Here is a 26,624-nt window from a genome sequence, read left to right as displayed (position 1 = left end):
GTAGTTTCATTACTACACAAAGTTTTGATATCCTCTAGTCCACTTTCAACCGAAGTGGATTCATATCCACCCCCATCATCATTAGGTTTGACACTAGAAAACGAGGATTCAATGGGAGTCACACCAAGCACTTTAAGATCTTCATGATTCTTATCACGAGAACACGCCTTTTTAAGCCATTCAAGTCTAGGACGAATTTGGGCGGTTCTTTCTCTACTCTCATTCATGGAAACACGCATAGCTTTCAAAGTTTCATCCATGTTGATCTTGGGAGGAGCACATCTAACTTTCAAAGCATCAATATCAATAGACATTCTATCAACGCTCCTAGCCAAATCATCAATTTTGAGTAGTTTTTCTTCTATGGACGCATTGAAAATCTTTTGCAAGTTGATAAACTCTTTGATATTACTCTCTAGATCAGAGGGTAATTTATTGTAATTTCCATGAGCATTGTTGTAGGAGTTGCCAAAGTTATTAGAGGGATTACTAGGAAAAGGCATAGGAACATAATATCCTCTAAAAGCATTGTTGTTGCCAAAATTATTCCTACCAACAAAATTAACGTCCAAGCTCTCATTGCTACTCTCAATCAAAGAAGACAAGTGCATATCATTTGGATCTAAAGGAGCACCTTCACTAGCAAAACATTTTATTAACTCATCCATCTTAGCACTCAACGAGTTAATTTCTTCTATAGCGTGTACCTTTTTACTAGTAGGTTACCTTTCGGTGTACCACTGAGAGTAGTTAGTCATGATATTGTCTAGGAGTTTTGTGGCTTCTCCTAATGTGATTTCCATGAACGTTCCACCGGAGGCAGAGTCCAAGATATTTCTAGAAGCAAAATTCAAACCAGCGTAGAAGATTTGTATAATCATCCAAAGACTCAAGCCATGAGCGGGACAATTTCTAATCATCAATTTCATTCTCTCCCAAGATCATGCAACATGTTCATGATCAAGTTGCTTAAAATTCATGATATAATTACGGAGAGAGATAATCTTAGCCGACGGAAAATACTTGGATATATAAGCATCTTTGCACTTGTTCCAAGAATCAATACTATTTTTGTTGGGGAACGTCGCATGGGAAACAAAAATTTTCCTACGCGCACAAAGACCTATCATGGTGATGTCCATCTACGAGAGGGGATGAGTGATCTACGTACCCTTGTAGATCATACAGAAGAAGCGTTAGTGAACGCGGTTGATGTAGTGGAACGTCCTCACGTCCCTCGATCCGCCCCGCGAACAATCCCGCGATCTGTCCCACGATCTAGTACCGAACGGACGGCACCTCCGCGTTCAGCACACGTACAGCTCGACGATGATCTCGGCCTTCTTGATCCAGCAAGAGAGACGGAGAGGTAGAAGAGTTCTCCAACAGCGTGACGGCGCTCCGGAGGTTGGTGATGACCTTGTCTCAGCAGGGCTCCGCCCGAGCTCCGCAGAAACGCGATCTAGAGGAAAAACCGTGGAGGTATGTGGTCGGGCTGCCGTGGAAAAGTCGTCTCAAATCAGCCCTAAAACCTCCGTATATATAGGTGGGAGGGAGGGGAGGAGGCAGCCTCAAAACCTAAAGGTTTGGCCGAAATTGGAGGTGGAGGAGTCCTACTCCAATCCTACTTGGAGTAGGATTCCACCTTCCCACTTGGAAACTCTTTCCACCTTGTGTTTTTTCCTTCTCAAACCTTATGGGCCTTAGTGGGAACTTATTCCAGCCCACTAGGGGCTGGTTTATCTCTTACCATAGCCCATGAGACCCCTTGGGGCGTGACACCCCTCCCGATGGTCCCCGGCACCCCTCCCGGCACTCCCGGTACACTACCGATGAGCCCGAAACTTTTCCGGTAATGCACGAAAACCTTCCGGTAACCAAATGAGGTCATCCTATATATCAATCTTCGTTTCCGGACCATTCCGGAAACCCTCGTGACGTCCGTGATCTCATCCGGGACTCCGAACAACATTCGGTAACCAACCATATAACTCAAATACGCATAAAACAACGTCGAACCTTAAGTGTGCAGACCCTGCGGGTTCGAGAACTATGTAGACATGACCCGAGAGACTCCTCGGTCAATATCCAATAGCGGGACCTGGATGCCCATATTGGATCCTACATATTCTACGAAGATCTTATCGTTTGAACCTCAGTGCCAAGGATTCATATAATCCCGTATGTCATTCCCTTTGTCCTTCGGTATGTTACTTGCCCGAGATTCGATCGTTAGTATCCGCATACCTATTTCAATCTCGTTTACCGGCAAGTCTCTTTACTTGTTCCGTAATACAAGATCCCGCAACTTACATTAAGTTACATTGCTTGCAAGGCTTGTGTGTGATGTTGCATTACCGAGTGGGCCCCGAGATACCTCTCCGTAACACGGAGTGACAAATCCCAGTCTCGATCTATACTAACTCAACGAACACCTTCGGAGATACCTGTAGAGCATCTTTATAGTCACCCAGTTACGTTGCGACGTTTGATACACACAAAGCATTCCTCCGGTGTCCGTGAGTTATATGATCTCATGGTCATAGGAACAAATACTTGACACGCAGAAAACAGTAGCAACAAAATGACACGATCAACATGCTACGTCTATTAGTTTGGGTCTAGTCCATCACATGATTCTCCTAATGATGTGATCCCGTTATCAAGTGACAACACTTGCCTATGGCCAGGAAACCTTGACCATCTTTGATCAACGAGCTAGTCAACTAGAGGCTTACTAGGGACAGTGTTTTGTCTATGTATCCACACAAGTATTGTGTTTTCAATCAATACAATTATAGCATGGATAATAAACGATTATCATGAACTAAGAAATATAATAATAACTAATTTATTATTGCCTCTAGGGCATATTTCCAACAGTCTCCCACTTGCACTAGAGTCAATAATCTAGTTCACATCACCATGTGATTCCAACGAATCCAACACCCATATAGTTATGGGGCCTGATCACGTCTTGCTCGTGAGAGAGGTTTTATTCAACGGTTCTGAAACTTTCAGATTCGTGCGTTCTTTACAAATCTTTATGTCATCTTATAGATGCTGCTACTATGTGCTATTCGGAAATGCTCCAAATATCTACTCTACTATACGAATCCGTTTCACTACTCATAGTTATCCGGATTAGTGTCAAAGCTTGCATTGACGTAACCCTTTACGACAAACTCTTTAACCACCTCCATAATCGAGAAAAATTCCTTAGTCCATTAGTTACTAAGGATAAATTTCGACCGCTGCTAGTGATTCAATCATGGATCACTCTCCGTACCTCTCAACATACTTTGAGTCAAGGCACACTTCAGGTGCGGTACACAGCATGGCGTACTTTACATTCTACGGCTAAGGCATAGAAGACGACCTTCGTCTATTCTCTTTATTCTGCCGTGGCCGGGTTTTGAGTCTTACTCCAATTCACACCTCACAACGCAACCAAGAACCCCTTCTTTGCTGGTCTATTTAGAACTCTTTCAAAAACTTGTCAAGGCATGCATCTTGTTGAAACTTCTATTAAGCGCTTTCGATCTATCTCCATAGATCTTTGATGCTCAATGTTCAAGTAGCGTAATCCAGGTACTCCTTTGAAAACTTCTTTCAAACAACCTTGTATGCTTTACAGAAATTCTACATTACTTCTGATCCACAATATGTCAACCACATATACCTATCAGAAATTCTATAGTGCTCCCACTCACTTCTTTGGAAATACAAGTTTCTCATAAACCTTGTATAAACCAAAAATCTTTGATCATCTCATCAAAGTGTATATTCCAACTCCGAGATGCTTGCACCAGTCCATTGAAGGATCACTGGAGCTTGCATACTTGCTAGTATCTTTAGGATCGACAAAACCTTCTGGTTGTATCACATACAATGTTTGCTCAAGGAAACCGTCGAGAAAACGACGTTTTGACATCCTACGTGCAATATTTCATAAATAATGCATCAACAACTAACATAATTCTAACAGACTTTTAGCATCACTACGAGTGAGAAAGTCTCATCATAGTCAACTGTTTGATCTTATCGAAAACATCTTTGCGACAAGTCGAGCTTTTCTTAATAGTGACTTATCACCATCATCATCTGTCTTCTTTTAAAGATCCATTTTTACTCAATAGTCCTATGACCATCAAGTAGTTCTACCAAAGTCTACACTTTGTTTTCACACATGGATCCTCTCTCGGATTTCACGGCTTCCAGCCATTTGTTGGAATCTGGGCCCACCATCGCTTTCTCCATAACTCGTAGGTTCACTGTTGCTCAACAACATGACCTCCAAGACAGGGTTACCGTACTACTCTGCAGCAGTACGTGACCTTGTCGACCTACGAGGTTTGTAGTAACTTGATTCGAAGCTCAATGATCATCATCATCAGCTTCCACTTCAATTGGTGTAGGTGCCACATAAACAACTTCCTGCGCCCTGCTACACACTGGTTGAAGTGATGGTTCAATAACCTCATCAAGTTCTACTACCCTCCCACTCAATTCTTTCGAGAGAAACCTTTCCTCGAGAAAGGATCCATTTCTAGAAACAAACACTTTGCTTTCGGATCTGAGATAGGAGATGTACCCAATTGTTTTGGATATCCTATGAAGATGCATTTATCCGCTTTGGGTTCGAGCTTATCAGACTGAAACTTTTTCACATAAGTGTCGAAACCCCAAACTTTCAAGAAACGACAGTTTAGATTTCTCTAAACCTCAGTCTATACTGTGTCATCTCAACGGAAATATGCGGTGCCCTATTTAAAGTGAGTGCGGTTGTCTCTAATGCATAACCCATAAACGATAGTGGTAATTCGATAAGAGACATCATAGTAGGCACCATACCAAATAGTGCGTGGCTATGACGTTCAGACACATCATCACACTATGATGTTCCAGGTGGCATGAACTGCGAAACAATTTCCACATTGTCTTAACTGTGTACCAAAACTCGTAACTCAGATATTCATTTCCATGATCATATCGTAGACAGTTTATCCTCTTGTTACGACGAACTTCACTCTGAAACGGAATTGAACTTTTCAACATTTTAGACTTGTGATTCATTAAGTAAATACTCCTGTATCTACTCAAATCGTCAGTGAAGTAAGAACATAATGATATCCAGTGCGTGCCTCATCACCCATTGGACTGCATACATCAAAATGTATCACTTCCAACAAGTTACTATCTTATTTCATCTCAACGAAAACAAGGCCTTGCTCATGTGGTATGATTCGCATGTCACTAGTGATTCGAAATCAGGTGAGTACAAAGATCCATCAGCATGGAGCCTCTTCATGCAATTTATACTAACATGACTCAAGCGACAGTGCCACAAGTAAGTGGTACTATCATCATCAACTCGTATCTTTTGGCACCAATATCATGAACATGTGTGACACTACGATCGAGATTCAGTAAACTATTGAAGGTTATTCAAGCAAATAGAGTAACCATTATTCTCTTTAAATGAATAATCGTATTGCAATAAACACGATCCAATCATGTTCATGCTTAACGCAAGTACCAAATAACAATTATTTAGGTTTAACACCAATCCCGATGGTAGATGGAGTGTGCGACGTTTGATCATATCAACCTTGGAAACACTTCCAACACGTATCGTCACCTCGCCTTTAGGTAGTCTCCGTTTATGCCGTAGCTTTCATTTCGTGTCACTAATCACTTAGCAACCGAACCGGTATCTAATACCCTCGTGCTACTAGGAGTACTAGTAAAGTACACATCAACATCATGTATATCAAATATACTTCCTTCGACTTTTGCCAGCCTTCTTATCTACCAAGTATCTAGAGTTGCTCCGCCTCAGTGACTGTTCCCCTCATTACAGAAGCACTTAGTATCGGGTTTGGGTTTAATCTTGGGTCTCTTCATTAGTGCAGCAACTGTTTTGCTGTTTCACGAAGTATCCCTTCTAGCCCTTGCCTTTCTTGAAACTTAGTGGTTTTACTAACCATCAACTATTGATGCTCCTTCTTGATTTCTACTTTCGCAGTGTGAAACATCGCGAATCGCTCAAGGATCATTGTATGTATCCTTGATATGTTATAGTTCATCACGAAGCTCTCACAGCTTGGTGGCAGTGACTTTGGAGAACTATCACTATCTCATCTAGAAGATTAACTCCCACTTGATTCAAGCGATTGTCGTACTCATACAATCTGAGCACATGCTCAACGATTGAGCCTTTTCTCCTGTGCTTTGTGGACAAAGAATCTTGTCGGAGGTCTCGTACCTCTTAACAAGGGCACAAGCATGAAATCACAATTTCATCTCTTTAGAACATCACTTATGTTCCGTGACGTTTTACAACGTTTTCGGCGCCTTGCTTCTAAGCCATTAAGTATTTTTGTACTGAACTATCGTGTAGTCATCAGAAAAGTGTATGTCGGATGTTCACAGCATCCACAGACGACGCTCGAGGTGCAGCACACCGAGTGGTGCATTAAGGACATAAGCCTTCTGTGCAGCAACGAGGACAATCCTCGGTTTTACAGACTCAGTCTGCAAAGTATGCTACTATCAACTTTCAACTAAATTTTCTCTAGGAACATATAAAACAGTAGAGCTATAGCGCAAGCTACATCGTAATTCACAAAGACCATTAGACTATGTTCATGACAATTAGTTCAATTAATCATATTACTTAAGAACTCCCACTCAAAAAGTACATCTCTCTAGTCATTTGAGTGGTACATGATCCAAATCCACTATCTCAAGTCCGATCATCACGTGAGTCGAGAATAGTTTCAGTGGTAAGCATCTCTATGCTAATCATATCAACTATACGCTTCATGCTCGACCTTTCGGTCTCATGTGTTCCGAGGCCATGTCTGCACATGCTAGGCTCGTCAAGCTTAACCCGAGTGTTCCGCGTGCGCAACTGTTTTGCACCCGTTGTATGTGAACGTTGAGTCTATCACACCCGATCATCACGTGGTGTCTCGAAACGACGAACTGTAGCAACGATGCATAGTCAGGGAGAACACAATTTCGTCTTGAAATTTTAGTGAGAGATCACCTCATAATGCTACCGTCGTTCTAAGCAAAATAAGGTGCATAAAAGGATTAACATCACATGCAATTTATAAGTGACATGATATGGCCATCATCACGTGCTTCTTGATCTCCATCACCAAAGCACCGGCACGATCTTCTTGTCACCGGCGTCACACCATGATCTCCATCATCATGATCTCCATCAACGTGTCGCCATCGGGGTTGTCGTGCTACTCATGCTATTACTACTAAATCTACGTCCTAGCAAAATAGTAAACGCATCTGCAAGCACAAACGTTAGTTATAAAGACAACCCTATGGCTCCTGCCGGTTGCCGTACCATCGACGTGCAAGTCGATATTATCTATTACAACATGATCATCTCATACATCCAATATATCACATCACATCGTTGGCCATATCACATCACAAGCATACCCTACAAAAACAAGTTAGACGTCCTCTAATTTTGTTGTTGCATGTTTTACGTGGTGACCATGGGTATCTAGTAGGATCGCATCTTACTTACGCAAACACCACAACGGAGATATATGAGTTGCTATTTAACCTCATCCAAGGACCTCCTCGGTCAAATCCGATTCAACTAAAGTTGGAGAAACCGACACTTGCCAGTCATCTTTGAGCAACGGGGTTACTCGTAGCGATGAAACCAGTCTCTCGTAAGCGTACGAGTAATGTCGATCCAAGCCGCTTCAATCCAACAATACCGCGGAATCAAGAAAAGACTAAGGAGGGCAGCAAAACGCACATCACCGCCCACAAAAACTTTTGTGTTCTACTCGAGAAGACATCTACGCATGAACCTAGCTCATGATGCCACTGTTGGGGAACGTCGCATGGGAAACAAAAATTTTCCTACGCGCACAAAGACCTATCATGGTGACGTCCATCTACGAGAGGGGATGAGTGATCTACGTACCCTTGTAGATCGTACAGCAGAAGTGTTAGTGAACGCGGTTGATGTAGTGGAATGTCCTCACGTCCCTCGATCCGCCCCGTGAACAATCCCGCGATCAGTCCCACGATCTAGTACCGAACGAACGGCACCTCCGCGTTCAGCACACGTACAGCTCGACGATGATCTCGGCCTTCTTGATCCAGCAAGAGAGACGGAGAGGTAGAAGAGTTCTCCGGCAGCGTGACGGCGCTCCGGAGGTTGGTGATGACCTTGTCTCAGCAGGGCTCCGCCCGAGCTCCGCAGAAACGCGATCTAGAGGAAAAACCGTGGAGGTATGTGGTCGGGCTGCCGTGGAAAAGTCGTGTCAAATCAGCCCTAAAACCTCCGTATATATAGGTGGGAGGGAGGGGAGGAGGCAGCCTCAAAACCTAAAGGTTTGGCCGAAATTGGAGGTGGAGGAGTCCTACTCCAATCCTACTTGGAGTAGGATTCCACCTTCCCACTTGGAAACTCTTTCCACCTTATGTTTTTTCCTTCTCAAACCTTATGGGCCTTAGTGGGAACTTATTCCAGCCCACTAGGGGCTGGTTTATCTCTTTCCATAGCCCATGAGACCCCTTGGGGCGTGACACCCCCCCCCGATGGTCCCCGGCACCCCTCCCGGCACTCCCGGTACACTACCGATGAGCCCGAAACTTTTCCGGTAATGCACGAAAACCTTCCGGTAACCAAATGAGGTCATCCTATATATCAATCTTCGTTTCCGGACCATTCCGGAAACCCTCGTGACGTCCGTGATCTCATCCGGGACTCCGAACAACATTCGGTAACCAACCATATAACTCAAATACGCATAAAACAACGTCGAACCTTAAGTGTGCAGACCCTGCGGGTTCGAGAACTATGTAGACATGACCCGAGAGACTCCTCGGTCAATATCCAATAGCGGGACCTGGATGCCCATATTGGATCCTACATATTCTACGAAGATCTTATCGTTTGAACCTCAGTGCCAAGGATTCATATAATCCCGTATGTCATTCCCTTTGTCCTTCGGTATGTTACTTGCCCGAGATTCGATCGTTAGTATCCGCATACCTATTTCAATCTCGTTTACCGGCAAGTCTCTTTACTCGTTCCGTAATACAAGATCCCGCAACTTACATTAAGTTACATTGCTTGCAAGGCTTGTGTGTGATGTTGTATTACCGAGTGGGCCCCGAGATACCTCTCCGTAACACGGAGTGACAAATCCCAGTCTCGATCTATACTAACTCAACGAACACCTTCGGAGATACCTGTGGAGCATCTTTATAGTCACCCAGTTACGTTGCGACGTTTGATACACACAAAGCATTCCTCTGGTGTCCGTGAGTTATATGATCTCATGGTCATAGGAACAAATACTTGACACGCAGAAAACAGTAGCAACAAAATGACACGATCAACATGCTACGTCTATTAGTTTGGGTCTAGTCCATCACATGATTCTCCTAATGATGTGATCCCGTTATCAAGTGACAACCCTTGCCTATGGCCAGAAAACCTTGACCATCTTTGGTCAACGAGCTAGTCAACTAGAGGCTTACTAGGGACAGTGTTTTGTCTATGTATCCACACAAGTATTGTGTTTTCAATCAATACAATTATAGCATGGATAATAAACGATTATCATGAACTAAGAAATATAATAATAACTAATTTATTATTGCCTCTAGGGCATATTTCCAACAATTTTTGGACAAAGATGAAAACCATATTGAGTACGACACTTTATAATTCTCATTTTGAACTTACATCAAGATTTGATGCATAGTTGTTGTTCCAAATTGTTAGTATTATATAAAGAATGCTGAGGCAAACCACACTCGCATTCTGCTAGAACTATTGTTAAATCTGCTATATGCTAATAAAAGCAAATTAAGTAAATGATCGAGTGCTACAGCCAGATTTTCACTACATGCACATGGCACATGGGCCACGTATGGATGACAGTCACCTGGTCTACCACCGAACAGATAAGGAGAGAGACTAGGGGAATAAATCCCCAATCCTCACGATACTGGAATCGGCGGATAGCCCACGGCCGACCGACACCACCTCCACGCACGCCGCCGTCTGGGGCATTCACCGGCGACGAGAGACGCTCCCGTCGCGCTCGTCCTTGTCTGATGATCCTCCAGAGAGCAGGCTGCCCAGCGCGACGCCGTTGGAGGCGCCGTTCACAAGCCCGAGGGCGGCCGGGCTCTAAGTCTCCCTGCGCGTGCGGCGCGGCTGCTCGACGGAGGGCTTGACATGGCGAAGCCAAAGGGCATAAGGCAGTGGCGAGGCGGAGGCGTGTTGGGCGTCGGGGATGGCAGGCGCGGAGGCACGGTGGCGTTATCGGCCGCAGCGTCTGAGAAGTTGTGTACGCATGATCCGAAGACGGAGGTCGAGGCCCCGGCCGGAGCGGAGACGGAGGCGAGGGCGTCGCCCTCCACCTCAACAACCGCAGGGGTCAGAGGCGGCAGAGAAGCAGCCTCGCGGCTTTGTCGGTCACGTCCTCGTGCAGGGGTGATGACGACACCGGTCGGTTCAAGGCCCTGCATCGGCAGCGGCACCACGGGCTGCCGTGCAGCCGACACAAAGGCCAGCATCGGCGGCGCCGTGGCAGTGTGTTGGTGGCGGCGACGAGAGCCGCTGTACTTTCCTGCACCATCGCGTTGGAGTCCACGTACGCCATGACGGAGCCATCTTTCTGATTCCAGATGCCCGTTGATTCAAGAAAGAAGCAGGCAATCGGCCATTGGATTCTTAATGCTGTTAAGAAAATAGACAATCCAGTTAGCTTTCTCCGGATGGATTTCTTGTACGGACGCATCATAGATGCACGTTGTCTTCTCCGGACGACGGCGTGATGCCGTTCGGCTGCCCCGGCCACACAACACCACAGCGGACGTGCGAGCCCGACGCCTCTTACTGTTGTTGCCCGAGATTGAATAAAAGTGAATGGACGATCAGTCATGATTTCTATTGATTCTCAAGTATATATACATCTGGAAAAGGTGCGAAGAAAAGGTGTCTGTTCGGAGGCATCCCTCCAGAACAGGTGCTTGTTGGCAAGTCCCTCGGATAGCTTGCCTAGGCAAGAAAAAAACTTATTTATGTTACAAACACGCTCAAGCTGAGATCTATGTGGAATTTTAAAAAAGTTAGATATACGTGCTAGGAAGAGCCCCGCGTACCCCTAAAATAAAGGGCAAGAGTCCCACGTATATAGCTTACATTAGGCAAGAAAAAGAAATGTTACTCTTACGCGCACATTTTTTTGAACACAGTAATGCTCACACTAAGATGTACTCCCCCCTCCGTTTCTAAATGTAAGTCTTTTAAAAGATTTGACTACTGGTCTACATACAGAGCAAAATGAATGAATCTATAATCTAAATATGTCTATATACATCCGTACGTATTCCATCAGTGAAATCTTTAAAAAGACTTATATTTAGGTACGGAGGAAGTACTTTGGAATCTAAAAAAGGTTAGATGTACATGCCACGTTATGTTGAGAGGCCCACAAAACTTTTTATGTTACGAAAATTGAACGGCAACAATTTCTCAATTTACATAGGTCCACCTAACGGATGGTTTGTATTTTCTGATTAACGTGAGATTTTGTAGCATATTTCTCTAATTTTGACCTTACACTCACATTTTTTTGAACACACTAACGCTCACACTAAGATGTACTACTTTGGAATCTAAAAAAGGTTAGATGTACATACCACGTTATGTTGAGAGGCCCACAAAACTTTTTATGTTACGAAAATTGAACGGCTATGATTTCCTAATTTATGAAGGTCCACCTAAGGGATGGTTTGTATTTTTTGATTAACGTGGGATTTTATATCATATTTCTCTAATTTTGACCCGTATTTTGTTTTTAGTATATAATAGAATAGATAGATAGATAGATAGATAGAAGATAGAAATAGATAGAAATAGATAGATAGATTTCAAATTGCCCGTTACTGACAGGCTCTTGCCTTGTCCGTGTCGGTGGACTGGTCCTCCCGTCAATGAATGGACACTGTTGTCAATTTGCTGGTTAACGTTGGAGATGGCCTAAAGTTGAATCTTCGGGTACAGTAGCCGATCGAGGTCGAGCGTCAGGGTTAAAGTTTACGGTGCAACAAAAATGCGTCTCAAAAGTGAAGAAATAACGACGTTTCTCTTGATCGAAATTATGCACAGGTTGACCAAGAGAGAGAGAGAGCAGGTCCACAAAACGTTCCAAGGAACAAAGACATGTCGACGATTTTGTTGTTGCTGTTCGCTGCTGTTACAGCGAACGTAGCAGCGGTCATGCATGCATGGAGTGCACGCGAATCGATGCATCCTCCAGCACTCACCCGCAGGCTTGCGGCACATTGGCCACGCCTTGCCGTTCAAGCTCGCCCATGACGCTGCCCAACGAAGGGGGCTTCAGCCCAAGCGGCAGCGGCAGCCACGGTTTGGATAGAACGTCACCAATGGCCGCGTCTATGCTCTCATTTGACTGCAAAAACCACCAACAAGACAGAGAGTGTTAACTAATTAAAAACTGGCTCAGCCACAGTAGTGCAGGCAGTAGGATAAGTGGAATATTGTCGTGTATACACGTACTGGTTGTGATTGTAGCTGGAGCTGCGAATCTTGTTGGCTCTTGCTCGCCAGCGCTGGCGACGGAGAGGGGGGCGCATAGACTGGGCACGGCATGGCAACCGGCACAGGTGGAGCAGGAAATTTCTGGAGCAGCAAAATTATTCATCTCGTCAGTTTTTGGTAGAACAATAGCAAAGAAAATACCACAGCTCATGCACAAGCTTCTGCGAGCAGGTAAATATGGCAAAGTAAACTGCTCACCGGTGCCATCGGCATTGCCATGCAAGGAGTCCCATGGGTCGGCATATACGCTGCTGGCCCCTGCACAAAAGCAAACCAAAAACAAAACGTAAGAAACAAGCGACACACGAGCCCACAACCACACAAGACTGCCATCAGTGGCGCTACGTTTGCACTTGCACGTACCCTCATGTAAGGGTGGTGCCAGAAAGCCGGGTCGGACGGCGGCGGCGGCGGGGGAGCCCACGCCGGCATCGGGGCGCGGGGCATCGGGTGCCTCGGCCACATCGGCATCCGGGGCGAGTCCATTGTGGGGTGACCCCAGACGTGCAACGGCCGGGCGTAGTGCTGCATGGCTGCCGGAGGAGGAGGTGCAGGAGGGTGCGGCGGCGCGAAGCCTATGGTTGGCACGGTCCACATGTTCGAGTCCTGCCTCTTCACGGCCGCGGCCGGTCCGCCGGCGGCGTACATCTGCCGTCGTTGCGTCCAGCTCGCCGCCTCCGCCTCCCGCGCCATCATGTGCTTACGGTGAGACCGGTACTTCTGCAACGAGATATGGGGAAATCATTTAATCGATCGGCACAGCAGTGGGATGAGTCGATGCCAATAGCAACCTATTTTCAGATACCCTCAATTACTGTTTACTATTTTCTGGGTAGGACAAGTTTATACTTGTGGTGAGGTCCCAACAGTGGGTCGGTACTCAAACAGAACTCAGCATGTCCAATTATACAAGGTTGACAAACTTGCCGTTCAATCCGTGAACCTACATCTATATGAGTACGTAGATGATTGAACGGATGGCGTCTACCTATAAAATGTTCTTGAAATGTACTAGTATAACAAAGGTTGCTCTACTTTGACAGTTTTTATTTTTGTCATGGTTGCATGCATTACACCTGACATGCATGTTTTGTGGCTAATGAACGACATGCATTATCACTTGAATCCTGAACATACATTTGCATGCATGCACGGTACATTTGTGCGAGGCATAGTTCAAACTAATTAGCTCTATATCTGCATCCCGTTGTGCTAGCTTCAACTCTGCAATTCTGCATCGTTTTCTTCTAGCTAGTACTGTATTTCATAATATTTGGTACCTGATTGTGAATTGCAAATAGAGAGATGTGCAGATTTGGATTGCTCTTCTATCGATCTTCCTTAGCTCAGAGCTCTTTTTTTGGTTGATTTATTAAACTAGGTCCTGAATCCTGATAGCTAGTACAGCCATCGACGTATAACTGAGGTTATACAGAACAATCAATGTTCAGTTTGACATTAGTTTCAAGTTCCATGCCTGCACGCACCTGCAAATGGCTTGCTATGTTGTGCCGAGTGAGTGAGTTGATCCCCATGATCTCCAGAATCCTAGAGGGCACCGCCTTGTCGATGCCGAGCTGCTCTACGGCCTGCACGAACCTCCGGTGCAACTCCGGCGTCCAGTCCACCTGCAGATAGGGCACGCCATTAATACCACAAGGTGCAAACTTATCTAAGAATTATAAAGCTTCCATATATGTATGACCAATAGGAAGTATGAACGCACCTTGGCTTTCTTCTTCCCGTGGGAGCTCTTGCCCGACGACTTGTGGCGGCTCTCAGCCTCCGTGGACGACGACGTTGTTGACGACGGCGATTTTGCGTCCGGCACAATGGGGCGGTCGCCGCCGCTCATGTTTTCGCCCACCTCGGCTTGATTGCACCCTCGCTTCTCGTCTCCTAGTCGTCCTTCCTCACCGAACGCCGTGTTCTCTACGCCGACGACACCACCGGCGGAACTGACCGAACCCACGTCCTCCACGGCCGCCAAGAAGGCGCACGGCACCTGCTGGTCCTGCAACTCCTGTACGCCCGCGGCCGCCGCCTCGAGATCGGTGAAGATGTCGGCGGGGTCGACCTCGAGGTCCGGCAGCGCGTCGCCGTCCTCTAGCCTGAGGAAGAAGTCCCCGAAGTCTATGTCATCGACGGTGAAGTCGAAGTCTATGTCCAGGTCGGCCACCACCGCTGCGCCCCCGACCGTCTCCATGGGCGCGGCCTCGGCACGCTGCTCGTCCGCGTCGGCGGCCAGGCACCTCGCGGAGGACACGGCAAGCATGTCGGCCACCACAGCCAGCTACGTGCAAGTTCTTCTGCTCAGCGCAATGCGGCGGCAGCAATGGTACGTCAGGTCTCAGGCGCGCTGCACAGGGTGCAGTCCCGATTTGAGCGCCGAACTTAAACCGGCATGCAGTTTCGTGCGGCGGAGCTGTGGCTGTGCTGTGCTGTGTCCGTTGCAATGGCGAGCATGTATGTATGTATTCTCCGGGCGGTATACGGGGAGGGCGGGAGGGCGGCTGTACGCCACAAGCTCGCGAAGATTTGCCGGATTCGTTTGATGGGTGGGCTTGTCCGCGAGCGCAAGTGCAGCTTGGTCGCTTCCGCGAATTATTGCGGCCGGTGTGTGGGTGAGCCTTTTTTGAGCGAGCCCTATTTCCCCGATTATTCCTTCGCCGGTACCCAAAACTCGGAGAGGGCGAGGGCGCCGGGGAAGCGAACAAACACTGACAGTGGCTGCGTGTATATCGGCCGGAGACTGCCGCGCGCGCTGTCGCTGCCCATGGATGGGAGAGAGGGACAGGACCAGTGGGGGCCGTGTGTGTTTGGAAGTGGACCCACCCGTTCAAATCACCGGTCATCCAGCCTTGTGCGCGTTTGAAATATTTTATCCAACATCCTTATTATCATTCTAACTGAATATTGTATTAGTTCCTTTTCTAGGTTTGAATATTGTATTAGTTGGTGGAGGTTCGTCTACTTCCTCCTCTAAATTGTGATAAATGAGACCGTCCCATTATAGTTCAAGTCCTAAATTTGATATTGATGGTTGCATTCTTCTAAATTTACTTTGAGTTTTCCGACGACGTGCGTTTTATGGAAGAAAATGTGTTCTTCGACTGTGAAGACGTTTCTGACGACTTTGTCAATCTGAAGGAGCATGTTTAGTTGTCTACAACGATTTTGCCTGCATTGCATGCGTTTCTCTCATGGACCTGCATGAGATAAAACAACCAAAAACCAACATCTTCATATAGTTTTGGTTGCCCGTATCCAGACTGGCTGCATGAAGGAACTAATATTGACCCACCGTTTGGTTGGTTGTGTTGAAGTAGGCGCACAAATTACACGATGTTTGGTTGCAAACGGCGTAAGTTGTTGTCACCACTTCTCACTAGTAGTGATCTTATCACACACAATTTGAATATAGTTTCAATCCTATCTAGGAAACAAACCATAGTTTCATCGTACCTACTAACAAATGACAGCACAAAGTATTAAGAGACATATGGTTGAACGGGGGAAAGTTCATTGATGGTAGCTAGGTGGAAGTCCATCATCTTCCTTTTCTTCTTCTCATGTTGATGTTTCTTCTTTCTATGTGCTGCTACTTCTTCTCGTCTACTGCTGCTCTTGCTTTTCTTCTTCTTCGGATCCTTATCTAACCTCTATTATCCCACATTTCGTGTGCCCACTTGTAGGATCGAAATAATGTCTAGAGGGGGGGGGGGGGGTGATTAGACTACTTGACGAAATAAAAACTTAACATTTTCCCAATTTTAGTTGTTGGCAAGTTTTAGCAATTGTACCAAGTCAAGCACACCCTACACATGCAAGTCTAAGAGTATAGAAGCGGAAAATAAAGACAAGCATATGTAAGTAGAGGGCAGGGATGGGAAGATCAAACGGAATTGGAGACATGAAGATTTTTCCCGTGGTTCCGATAGGTTGTGCTATCGTACATCCACGTTAATGGAGACTTGAACCCATGGAGGGTAATGGTTACGAGAATCCACGGAGGGTTCCACCCACAAGGGGTCCACGAAGAAGCAACCTTGTCTATTCCATCATGGCCTACGTCCACGGAAGACTAGCCTTACTCGGGGTAGATCTTCACGAAGTAGGCGATCTCTTTGCCCTTACAAACTTCTTGGTTCAACTTCACACCACGAAGTAGGAGACTAACAAGCGACACCTAACCAATCTAGGAGGCACCACCCTCCAAAAGGTAATAGATGTGGTAAGTATGATGAACTCCTTGCTCTTGTGCTTCAAAATATAGTCTCCTCAACAATCAATCACTCTCTCACGGATTTGGCTTGGGTAGAAGAGATTGTTTGGGTGAAAAGCAACTTGGGGAGATTAGAAATCAAGATGCATATGGTTGAAGTGGAATATCTTGATCTTAACACATGAGTAGGTGGCTCTCTCTCAGAAAAATGGATGAGGCAAGTGTTTGTATGTTCTGAGTGCTTTCTCTACGAGTGAGAAGTGGTGGAGGGGTATATATAGACATCTCCAAAAATCAAACTGTTACAACTTTATTTCCCAACTTGATGGAACCGAAGTAAAAAATCGGTTGCACCGACTAGTGCAAAATGTGGCAACTTTGGCCTTTTCGGTGAGACCGATATATACATCTCGGTCCGTCCAATTTCAGTTTGGCCTCGAGAGTCCCTCATTTCGAGGAGACCGATTTTCAAAACTCAGAATTTCTGATTTTAGAAAATGGCTAACCACGGAGTTGGTCACTCTTTTTCGGTTAGACCAAAAACAAACTTGGTGGCACCGATATGCTAAGGTTTGGCTTAGGTTCTGTTGTAAGAGTATCTAGCGTCCCTTAGTGACTTTGGTGTATTGAAAACTTATAGTTTAAGAGACTAATGTGTTTATGATTGTACACAGGCCCTATAAGTCGCTAAGGAGTTTGAGTTATTCGAAGAATATGGAGCCCTAAAAATTAATGTCTTCGGCTGAAGACTATGGTAATTCCTCGAAGACCTTGAAAGCGAGGAAATTGTGATTCCTCGAAGACTTTGAAAGTGAGGAAATTGGTGTATCCCCAAACAAATTGATATGAGGACAGTGAAGCGTGAAGAATTACTTTTACTGTTTAATTTTCCACTTTCTTGAGTCATAGGAACACCGTACTGTTAAAGGGGATCGAGGTAATACTAAAGAAAAGTTTCCAGGTGATGCTCATCTCAAAGCCTACACATACCCAATCCTTCGATTAAAACCTTTTGAAACATTTTATAGTTTAATCAATTTCTTCCTCGACAGAGAAGAAGATCTTTTGGTTGTTGGAAATATGCCCTAGAGGCAATAATAAAATAGTTATTATTATATTTCCCGTTTCAAGATAACCGTTTATTATCCATGCTATAATTGTATTGAATGGAAACATAAAAGTATACATTCCTATGACCATGAGATCATGTAACTCACTGACACCGGAGGAATGCCTTGTGTGCATAAAATGTCACAACATTCTTGGGTGACTATAAAGGTGCTCTACAAGTATCTCCAAAGGTGTCCGTTGAGTTATTATGGATCAAGACTGGGATTTGTCACTCCGTGTGACGGAGAGGTATCTCGGGGCCCACTCGGTAATACAACATCACAAACAAGCCTTGCAAGCAATGTGACTAAAGAGTTAGCCACGGGATCTTGTATTACGGAACAAGTAAACAGACTTGCCGGTAACGAGATTGAAATAGGTATGTCGATACCGACGATCGAATCTCGGGCAAGTAACATACCGAAGGACAAAGGGAATGATATACGGGATTGTGTGAATCCTTGACATAGAGGTTCAACCGATAAGATCTTCGCAGAATATGTAGGATCCAATATGGACATCCAGGTCCTGCTATTGGATACTGACTGGAGAATGTCTCGGTCATGCCTACATAGTTCTTGAACCCGCAGGGTCTGCACACTTAAGGTTCGATGACGTTTCAATATAGTTGAGTTATAGGTGTTGGTGATCTAAGGTTGTTCGGAGTCCGGATGAGATCTTGGACGTCACAGGAGCTTCGGAATGGTCCAAAGGTAAATATTGATATATAGGAAGTCCTTTTTTGGTCACCGAAAAAGTTTCAGGCTCATCGGTAGTGTTCCGGGAGTGCCGGGAGGGTGCCGGGGGACCACCGGGAGGGGTGTGACGAACTAGGAGCCTTGTTGGCTGTGAGAAGAGGTGGACCAGCCCCTGGTGGGCTGGTCAAAGCCTCTCTCAAAGGCTGATGTGGCTTGGAGAATATATAAAAGGTAAAAGACCTTTAAAAGGAAGGGAAGGAGGAGTCCTCCTGTGATAGCCCGAGACCCACGCCCCAGAAGATTCCCCCTTTATTCCGTTTTCGGCGTGTGGTTATTTTTATTTGCCGAGGCCTGCTAAGGTGAGGCCCCTCTCTCGCCCAAATCGCGCACTAGGCGCTAGGTATTATCTTGCGCCGAATCTGATAGGCCCATTTAGCTTAGGATTTTTCTGAAAATATATTATTATTCAGGAAATTAGACGTATATATAAACGTCCGTAACTTTTTATTCCGTGTGTCGGAACGAGGCGTGTAGCATATGTATTTGGTGTAGTTTTGCACATAGAATCCGATTATAGAACTTGCATATTTGTTTGACGTGGTTTGCCGTGCCAAATGCATAGATTAACATGCTGTTCCAATAGGATAGACGCCCGCATTTATTTTTTCGCCCAAGACCGGGTTGCTCGAATGCGGTAGTAGAAATGTCCATGATTTAGGAACCCTCTTGCCATGTATTTTAGAGTAGCCGTTGGTATTTTTGCGTGTAGGGATTTGCCGCTAGTTTATTTTCCGTGTATAGGTAATTATCTCGCATTTACGTGCGGCGATATTTTTGTGTTGCAACCCCACATATTTCATATGTTTTCGGGGTAGAAAAATCCACGCAATTAGTTTTAGCTTTTGAGTAAGTTAGTTCGCGCGATATTTTGCCATGTTGCCCTCTTGTCTATTTCGTAGGATTTATTCCGTTCTTCGTTTGATTAAGTTGTCAACTAGGGAGTTGTTCTTGGGTGTTTAGACTAGCCCCTGGTAATTTTGGTTGCAATAAAAATGCATGTTTAGGTGTGATTTGCTTGCTCTCAACTTGCTAGAAATAGTGCTGATTTGGAGGTGCTGAAATATTTCTAAGTCTGAAATCTGTTATATTTTGTTGTTGTTTTGTTTTGCTTTTATCTTGTGATCTGTAGCTCTTTTGAGGTTGGTGCAATGGAGATAGTTGTAGACTTTGTGATTCTCTAGCATGCTATGAATTTTCATGCCATTTGGAGTCCCGTAGCTTATGGTTTTGCTGCTGTCAATATGGCTTCAGATCGAAAACTGCAGTTTCATGAAGTGTTATTTTCACTAAGTCTGAAATAGTGTGTGAGATGCCATTTTGTGACTTCTTTTCCTAGTGTTCCTTGCTGCCATGCTAGTTGTTGTTAGTTGTTTGTAGTAGTGCTTCTTGACCTCTTTCGTGTCATGCCTTGGTTGAGTAGTTTGGTTTTGTGTAGCCCGTAGTTGTGGGGTGTAGAAAATGCTATGTGGTTGATTTTGGCAGATTGTAGTGATTTCTTGTTTTGCTCGTAGTTGTTGAACCGTAGCGCCGATTTGATTGTGTCCTACATGAAACTTGCTTAGAATCTCGTGTAGTTTCATTTTCTCTTGCTGGTTGTATGTTTTGAAGTGCTCGTGACCGTCGATGCACACATATTGCATTCATGCCATCATATCTTGCGGTGCTTGTATCTTTTGATCCGTAGCTCCGTTGGAGATGTTCTCTTTGTGTAAATTGCTTGTAACGACGCGTAGAATCACGTGAACCTATTTGTTTTGCTGTTTAACAACTAATTAAATGTGTTAGTTCAGATCTGGACAGAATTGTAAATTAACATGTGAGGTCGTCTCGGAGATGCTATATTTCATTTCCGACCTTATTTAAAATGTCTAGAAAGGTAGTTTAATTACGCTTCACCTCTTGCCATGTTTAACCACATTTAATATTGCCGTGTACCTAATCAGGATAGAACTAAATAAATAAACATGGAGTTTCGTCAATATGCAACTCGTTGCATATTGAACTTCACTTAAGGTGTAGTGTTTGTTTGTGTGAATCGTCATGCCGTGACTTGCATGTATACAACTGCTCATGCATCATTTGTGTTGTGCATCGTGTGGTGAATATCGTGTGTTGATTTGTGTTTCCGGTTTGCTTCGTCTCAATAGAGTTCCGCAAGCGTGTCGGATTGTGAGGACCCGTTCGACTACATCGGTTCGTCTGCTTCACGGAGGCATTCTTCTTCCAAGCGGGATCTCAGGAAAGATGACCATTTCCCCAGATACCATTACTATCATTGCCATGCTAGTTTTACCGTTTCTATCATTATGTCTCGTTGCCTACCACATGTTAAATATCAGCCTCTCATCAATGCCATGAAAACCTTCAACCTGTTCACAACCTAGCAAACCACCGATTGGCTATGTTACCGCTTGCTTAAACCATATGTTAGCGTTGCTAGTTGCAGGTGCAGTTGCTTCCATGTGATAACATGGGTTCCTTGTTATATCACCATATTAAATGCTATTTAATTTAATGCACCTATATACTTGGTAAAAGGTGGAAGGCTCGACCTTTCTAGCCTGGTGTTTTGTTCCACCTTTGCCCCCTTAGTTTTGGCTACCGGTGTTATGTTCCATAATTGAGCGCTCCTAACACGATCGGGGTTGTTATGGGGACCCCCTTGATAATTCGTTTTAGATTAAAGCTGGCCTGTAAAGGCCCAACATTGGTACTATTTGGACCAACATAATAATTCTGATAATACTGAAATGCATAGGGAGTTAGTTCTACCCGAGGAGTAATTCTACATAATACAGGGGCCAGTGCTGATGGCGCTGGTCCAAAACAGAGCACTATGCGGGGCCAACCCAGGGAAACTTGGGTAATTTCTATCAGGCCTCCGTACGCGTAGCTTATCCGTCGTGTCCTGAGAATGAGATACGCGGCTCCTATCGGGATCGTCAACACGCGAGGTGGCCTTGCTGGATTAGTTTTACCTTTGACGAGATATCTTGTGCATCGGGATTTCGGTGATGCTTTGGGTAATCTCAGAGTTGAGGTTCTCCACTAAGGAATCCGACGAGATCGCGAGTGTCGTGATCGAGGATTTCTATGCGGCTTGTGGTAATTTGTGATGGACTAGTTGGAGCACCCCTGCAGGGTTAAATCTTTTCGGAAAGCCGTGCCCGCGGTTATGTGGCAACGTGGATACTTTGTTTAACACTGGTTCTAGATAACTTGAAGTTAATTTAATTGAAATATGCCAACTGTGTGCGTAACTGTGACTGTCTCTTTCGTGAGTTCCTTCTCTGATCGAGGACACGGTGGGGTTATGTCTGACGTAGGTAGGTAATCACAATCATTCATTTGATCATCAATAGTCACGTCCGCTATGCGTAGATATTCCCCCTCTTATTTCTTGTACTCGTAAGTTTAGCCACCAAATATATGCTTAGCCGCTGCTGCAACCTCACCACTTAACCTTACCTCACCTTTAAGCTTTGCTAGTCTTGATACCTTTGGAAATGAGATTGCCGAGTCCCCTATGGCTCACAGATTATTACAACACCAGTTGCACGTACATGTAAAGGTTACTTGATGCGAGCGCGTTGGTTGTTCATTTGGAGTTGCTTCTTCTTCTTCTTCTTCTTCATCGATCTAGGATGGGTTCCAGGCCGGCAGCCTGGGATAGCAAGGATGGACGTCGTTCTTCTTTTCTCGTTTGTTTTCGTCCGTAGTCGGACCCTGCTCTTCTTCATGATGATTATGTATTGTACTACTGTGACTTTGATGTAGCTTGTGGCGAGTGTAAGCCAATTCTATATATATATCTCTTCTTTTCAGTACATGTACTTGTAACGATATCCATTCTTGCGACACGACGAGATGCGCTTCTATCCCTGTCGAGGCCCTCGTGCCAAATTGAGGATAGGGTCGCATCTTGGGCGTGACACCTCCCAAAGTAGACCACCTTCCCACAAGGGAAGGTGGACTCTTCCTTGGTTCGGCCGACCCCTTCTCCTTGGAGTATTGGCTAAGGATGCATCCTCTCCTCTCCTCCTATATATACTAGAGGTTTTTGAGGGTTTTGGACACAACAATAAACCACGTGCTTCCCTCTCTCTAGATCCGTTTCTCCTCTAGTCTAGTTTCAACGGTGCTTAGGCGAAGCCCTGCTGGACTAGCTCCACCACCATTGCCGTCACATCGTCGCACTACCAGAGCACTCATCTACCTCTCTGCACCCTCTTGCTGGATCAAGAAGGCAGAGATCGTCGTCGAGCTGTACGTGTGGTGAACACACAGGTGCCGTCTGTTCGGCGCTGGATCGGGACGGCTATGATTCGGATTGTGAATACGTTCCACTACATCAACTGCGTTTCTTAATGCTTCCCACTAACCGATCTACAAGGGTATGTGGTTCCGATCTCCCCTCTCGTAGATGATCATCACCATGATAGATCTTTCGTGTGCGTAGGAATTTTTTTGTTTCCCATGCAATGTTCCCCAACAGTGGTATCAGAGATAGGTTCATGTGTAGATGATATCTCGAGTAGAACACAAAATAGTTTGTGGGCGTTGATGTTCAATTTGCTTCCCTCCTTAGTCTTTTCTTGATTCAGCGACATTGTTGGATTGAAGCGGCGCGGACCAACTTTACTCGTACACATATGAGAGACCGGTTTCATCGACTGACATGCAACTTGTTGCATAAACATGACTGGCGGGTGTGTGTTTCTTCAACTTTAGTTGAATCGGATTTGAGCGAGGCGGTCCTTGGAGAAGGTTAAATAGCAATTTGCATATCACCTTGTGGATTTGCATATGTAAGATGCGATCATACTAGATACCTATAGTAGCCACATAAAACATGCAACGACAAATTAGAGGACGTCTAACTTGTTTTTTGCAGGGTATGCTTGTGATGTGATATGGCTAATGACATGATATGATATATTGGATGTATGTGATGATCATGTTGTAATAGTTAAATATCGACTTGCACGTCGATGATACGACAACCGTCATGAACCATAGGGTTGTCTTTAAATTTATTTTGCACTTGCACATGCTCTTGCTATATCGCTAGACAGTAGCTTTAGTAGTAACAACATAGATAGCGCGACAACCTTGATGGCAGCACAATGGTGGAGATAATGATGATGGAGATCATGGTACGATGCCGGTGACGATGGAGATCATGCCGGTGCTTTGGTGATGGAGATGAAGAAGCACAAGTTTATGGCCATATCATGTCACTTTTGATTTGCATGTGATGTTAATCCTTTTATGCACCTTATTTTTCTTAGGACGACGGTAGCATTATAAGGTGATTCCTCACTAAAATTTCAAGATAAAATTGTGTTCTCCCCGACTGTGCACCGTTGCGACAGTTCATTGTTTCGAGACACCACGTGATGATCAGGTGTGGTAGACTCAATTTTCACATACAAAGGGTGCAAAACAGTTGCGCACGCGGATTACTGGGGTTAAAATTGACGAGCCTAGTATGTACACACATGTTGCACACGCGGATTACTGGGGTTAAAATTGACGAGCCTAGTATGTACACACATGGCCTCGGAATACAAGAGACCAAAAGGTCGAGCATGAATAATATAGATGATATGATCAACATGGAGATTTTCACCATTGAAACTAATCTCAACTCACGTGATGATCGGACTTGAGTTAGTGGATTTGGATCATGCCACACTCAAATGACTAGAGGGATGTCTATTTGAGTGGGAGTTTATTAGTAATATGATTAGCTAAACTCAATTGTCTTGAACATAGTCTAAGTAATCTTTGCAAAATTTTATGTTGTAGATCGATGGCTCGCGCAATAGCAACCCTGAATTGTAATACGTTCCTAGAGAAAGCTAAGTTGAAAGATGATGGAAGCAACTTTGTTGACTGGGCTCGTAGTCTGAGGCTTATCCTCACGGCTGGCCAAAAGCAATATGTCCTTGATGCTGCGCTAGGTGATGCACCAGCTGCTACGGCGACCCAAGATGTTTTGAACGCTTGGCTGTCGCGTAAGGATGACTACTCATTGGTTCAATGTGCAGTTTGTATGGCTTAGAACTGGGACTTCAAAGACGTTTTGAACGTCATGGAGAATATGAGATGTTCCAGGAGTTAAAGTTTATCTTTGATAAGAATGCCTAGATCGAGAGGTATGACACCTCCGATAAGTTCTATGCTTGCAAAATGGAGGAGAACGGGTCTGTCAGTGAACACATACTCAGAATGTCTGGGTACTCTAACCGTCTAGCTGAGCTGGGGATTGAACTCCCGCAAGAGGCTATCATTGACAGAGTTGTTCAATCACTGCCACCTAGCTATAAGAGCTTCGTGTTGAACTACAACATGCAAGGGATGAATAAGTCACTCGCCGAGCTGTTTGTGATGCTGAAAGTCGCAGAGTCAGAAATCCAGAAAGAGCATCAAGTGTTGATGGTCAATAAGACCACCAGTTCATGAAAAAAGACAAAGGAAAGAAGGGTAACTCCAAGAAGAGTGGCAAATCTATTGCCCCTCCGACAAAGAAACCCAAGGCTGGACCTAAGCTGGAAACTGAGTGTTATTATTGCAAGGGAACTGGTCAGTGGAAGCAAAACTTACCCAAGTATCTGGCCAGTAAGAAGGCGGCCAACGCCAAACAATGTATATTTGATATACATGTTATTGATGTGTATCTCATCAGCTCTCGTAGTAGTGCCTGCGTATTTCATACCGGTTCTGTTGCTCACATTTGCAACTCAAAACAGGAACTACAGAATAAACGAAGGTTGGCGAAGGATGAAGTGATGATGCGCTTGGGAAATGGTTCCAAGGTTGCTGTGATCGCCGTCGACACAATCTCACTTCAGTTACCATCAGGATTAGTGATGAACTTAAATAACTGTTATTTAGTGCCTGCGTTAAGCATGAACATTATATCTGGATCTTGTTTATTGCGAGACGGTTACTCATTTAAGTCATAGAATAATGGTTGTTCTATCTATATGAGTAACATCTTTTATGGTCATGCACCCAATGTGAGGGGTTTGTTCATATTGAATCTCGATAGTGATGACACTCATGTCCATAACATTGAGACCAAAAGATGTAGAGTTAATAATGATAGCGCCACTTTCTTGTGGCACTGCCACTTAGGTCATATTGGTGTAAAACGCATGTAGAAACTCCATGCTGATGGACTTTTGGAGTCACTTGATTTTGAATCACTTGACACATGCGAACCATGTCTCATGGGCAAGATGACTAAGACTCCGTTCTCCGGAACAATGGAGCGTGCAAGTGACTTGTTGGAAATCATACATACTGATGTGTGCGGACCGATGAGCATAGAGGCGCATGGTGGATATCATTATTTTCTCACCTTCACTAATGATTTGAGTAGGTATGATTATATTTACTTCATGAAGCACAAGTCTGAAACGTTAGAAAGTTCAAGCAATTTCGGAGTGAAGTTGAAAATCATCGTAACAAGAAGATCAAATTCCTACGATCTGATCGAGGAGGTGAGTATCTGAGTTACGAGTTTGGTGCTCACTTAAGATAGTATGGAATTGTTTCACAGTTGACACCGCCTGAAACACTACAACGCAATGGTGTGTCTGAACGTCGTAATCTTACTTTATTGGATATGGTGCGTTCTATGATGTCTCTTACCGATTTGTCGTTATTGTTTTGGGGCTATGCATTGGAGACAGTTGCATTCACTTTAAATAGGGCACCATCAAAATCCGTTGAGACGAAAGCGTTAAGGTGCGTCTTCATAGGTTACCCAAAATAGGGCACCATCAAAAGATGGAACCCAAAGCGTTAAGGTGCGTCTTCATAGGTTACCCAAAAGAGACAGTTGGGTATACTTTCTATCTCAAATCCGAGGGCAAAGTGTTTG

General features: G+C 44.7%; 2 protein-coding genes across 2 annotated transcripts; one reads left to right on the top strand and one right to left on the bottom strand.

The window, feature by feature from the left end:
- Window positions 1-9,702: 9,702 nt before the first annotated feature.
- LOC123411545 lies at window positions 9,703-10,950 on the top strand. The gene has a single exon (XM_045104511.1). It carries the CDS (start codon window positions 10,247-10,249, stop codon window positions 10,673-10,675), a length of 429 nt encoding a protein of 142 aa, XP_044960446.1. The 5' UTR covers window positions 9,703-10,246; the 3' UTR covers window positions 10,676-10,950.
- A 1,192-nt stretch (window positions 10,951-12,142) lies between these two features.
- Window positions 12,143-15,110, bottom strand: LOC123411544 (probable transcription factor GLK1). Its single transcript, XM_045104510.1, has 6 exons — window positions 14,364-15,110; window positions 14,125-14,265; window positions 13,001-13,357; window positions 12,836-12,895; window positions 12,596-12,718; window positions 12,143-12,488 (listed from the first exon to the last, which is right to left on the bottom strand). Exons 1-6 carry the CDS (start codon window positions 14,910-14,912, stop codon window positions 12,339-12,341), a joined length of 1,380 nt encoding a protein of 459 aa, XP_044960445.1. The 5' UTR covers window positions 14,913-15,110; the 3' UTR covers window positions 12,143-12,338.
- Window positions 15,111-26,624: the final 11,514 nt, after the last annotated feature.

The sequence above is a fragment of the Hordeum vulgare genome, chromosome 7H (genome assembly GCF_904849725.1).
Source record: "Hordeum vulgare subsp. vulgare chromosome 7H, MorexV3_pseudomolecules_assembly, whole genome shotgun sequence".
NCBI classification, from domain to species: domain Eukaryota; kingdom Viridiplantae; phylum Streptophyta; class Magnoliopsida; order Poales; family Poaceae; genus Hordeum; species Hordeum vulgare.
Note: the sequence above shows the minus strand (reverse complement) of the source record. Positions and strands in the feature narration are given on the sequence as shown.

Bases quoted from the DNA above. Each gene is read 5' to 3' on its own strand.
- LOC123411544 (XM_045104510.1), bottom strand. From the start codon at position 14,912: ATGCTTGCCGTGTCCTCCGCGAGGTGCCTGGCCGCCGACGCGGACGAG. The intron at 14,266-14,363 runs GTGCGTTCATAC...CCCTATCTGCAG, and splicing joins ACGGGAAGAAGAAAGCCAAG to GTGGACTGGACGCCGGAGTT. The intron at 12,719-12,835 runs GTGAGCAGTTTA...TTGCTGCTCCAG, and splicing joins TGGCAATGCCGATGGCACCG to AAATTTCCTGCTCCACCTGT.
- LOC123411545 (XM_045104511.1), top strand. From the start codon at position 10,247: ATGGCGAAGCCAAAGGGCATAAGGCAGTGGCGAGGCGGAGGCGTGTTG.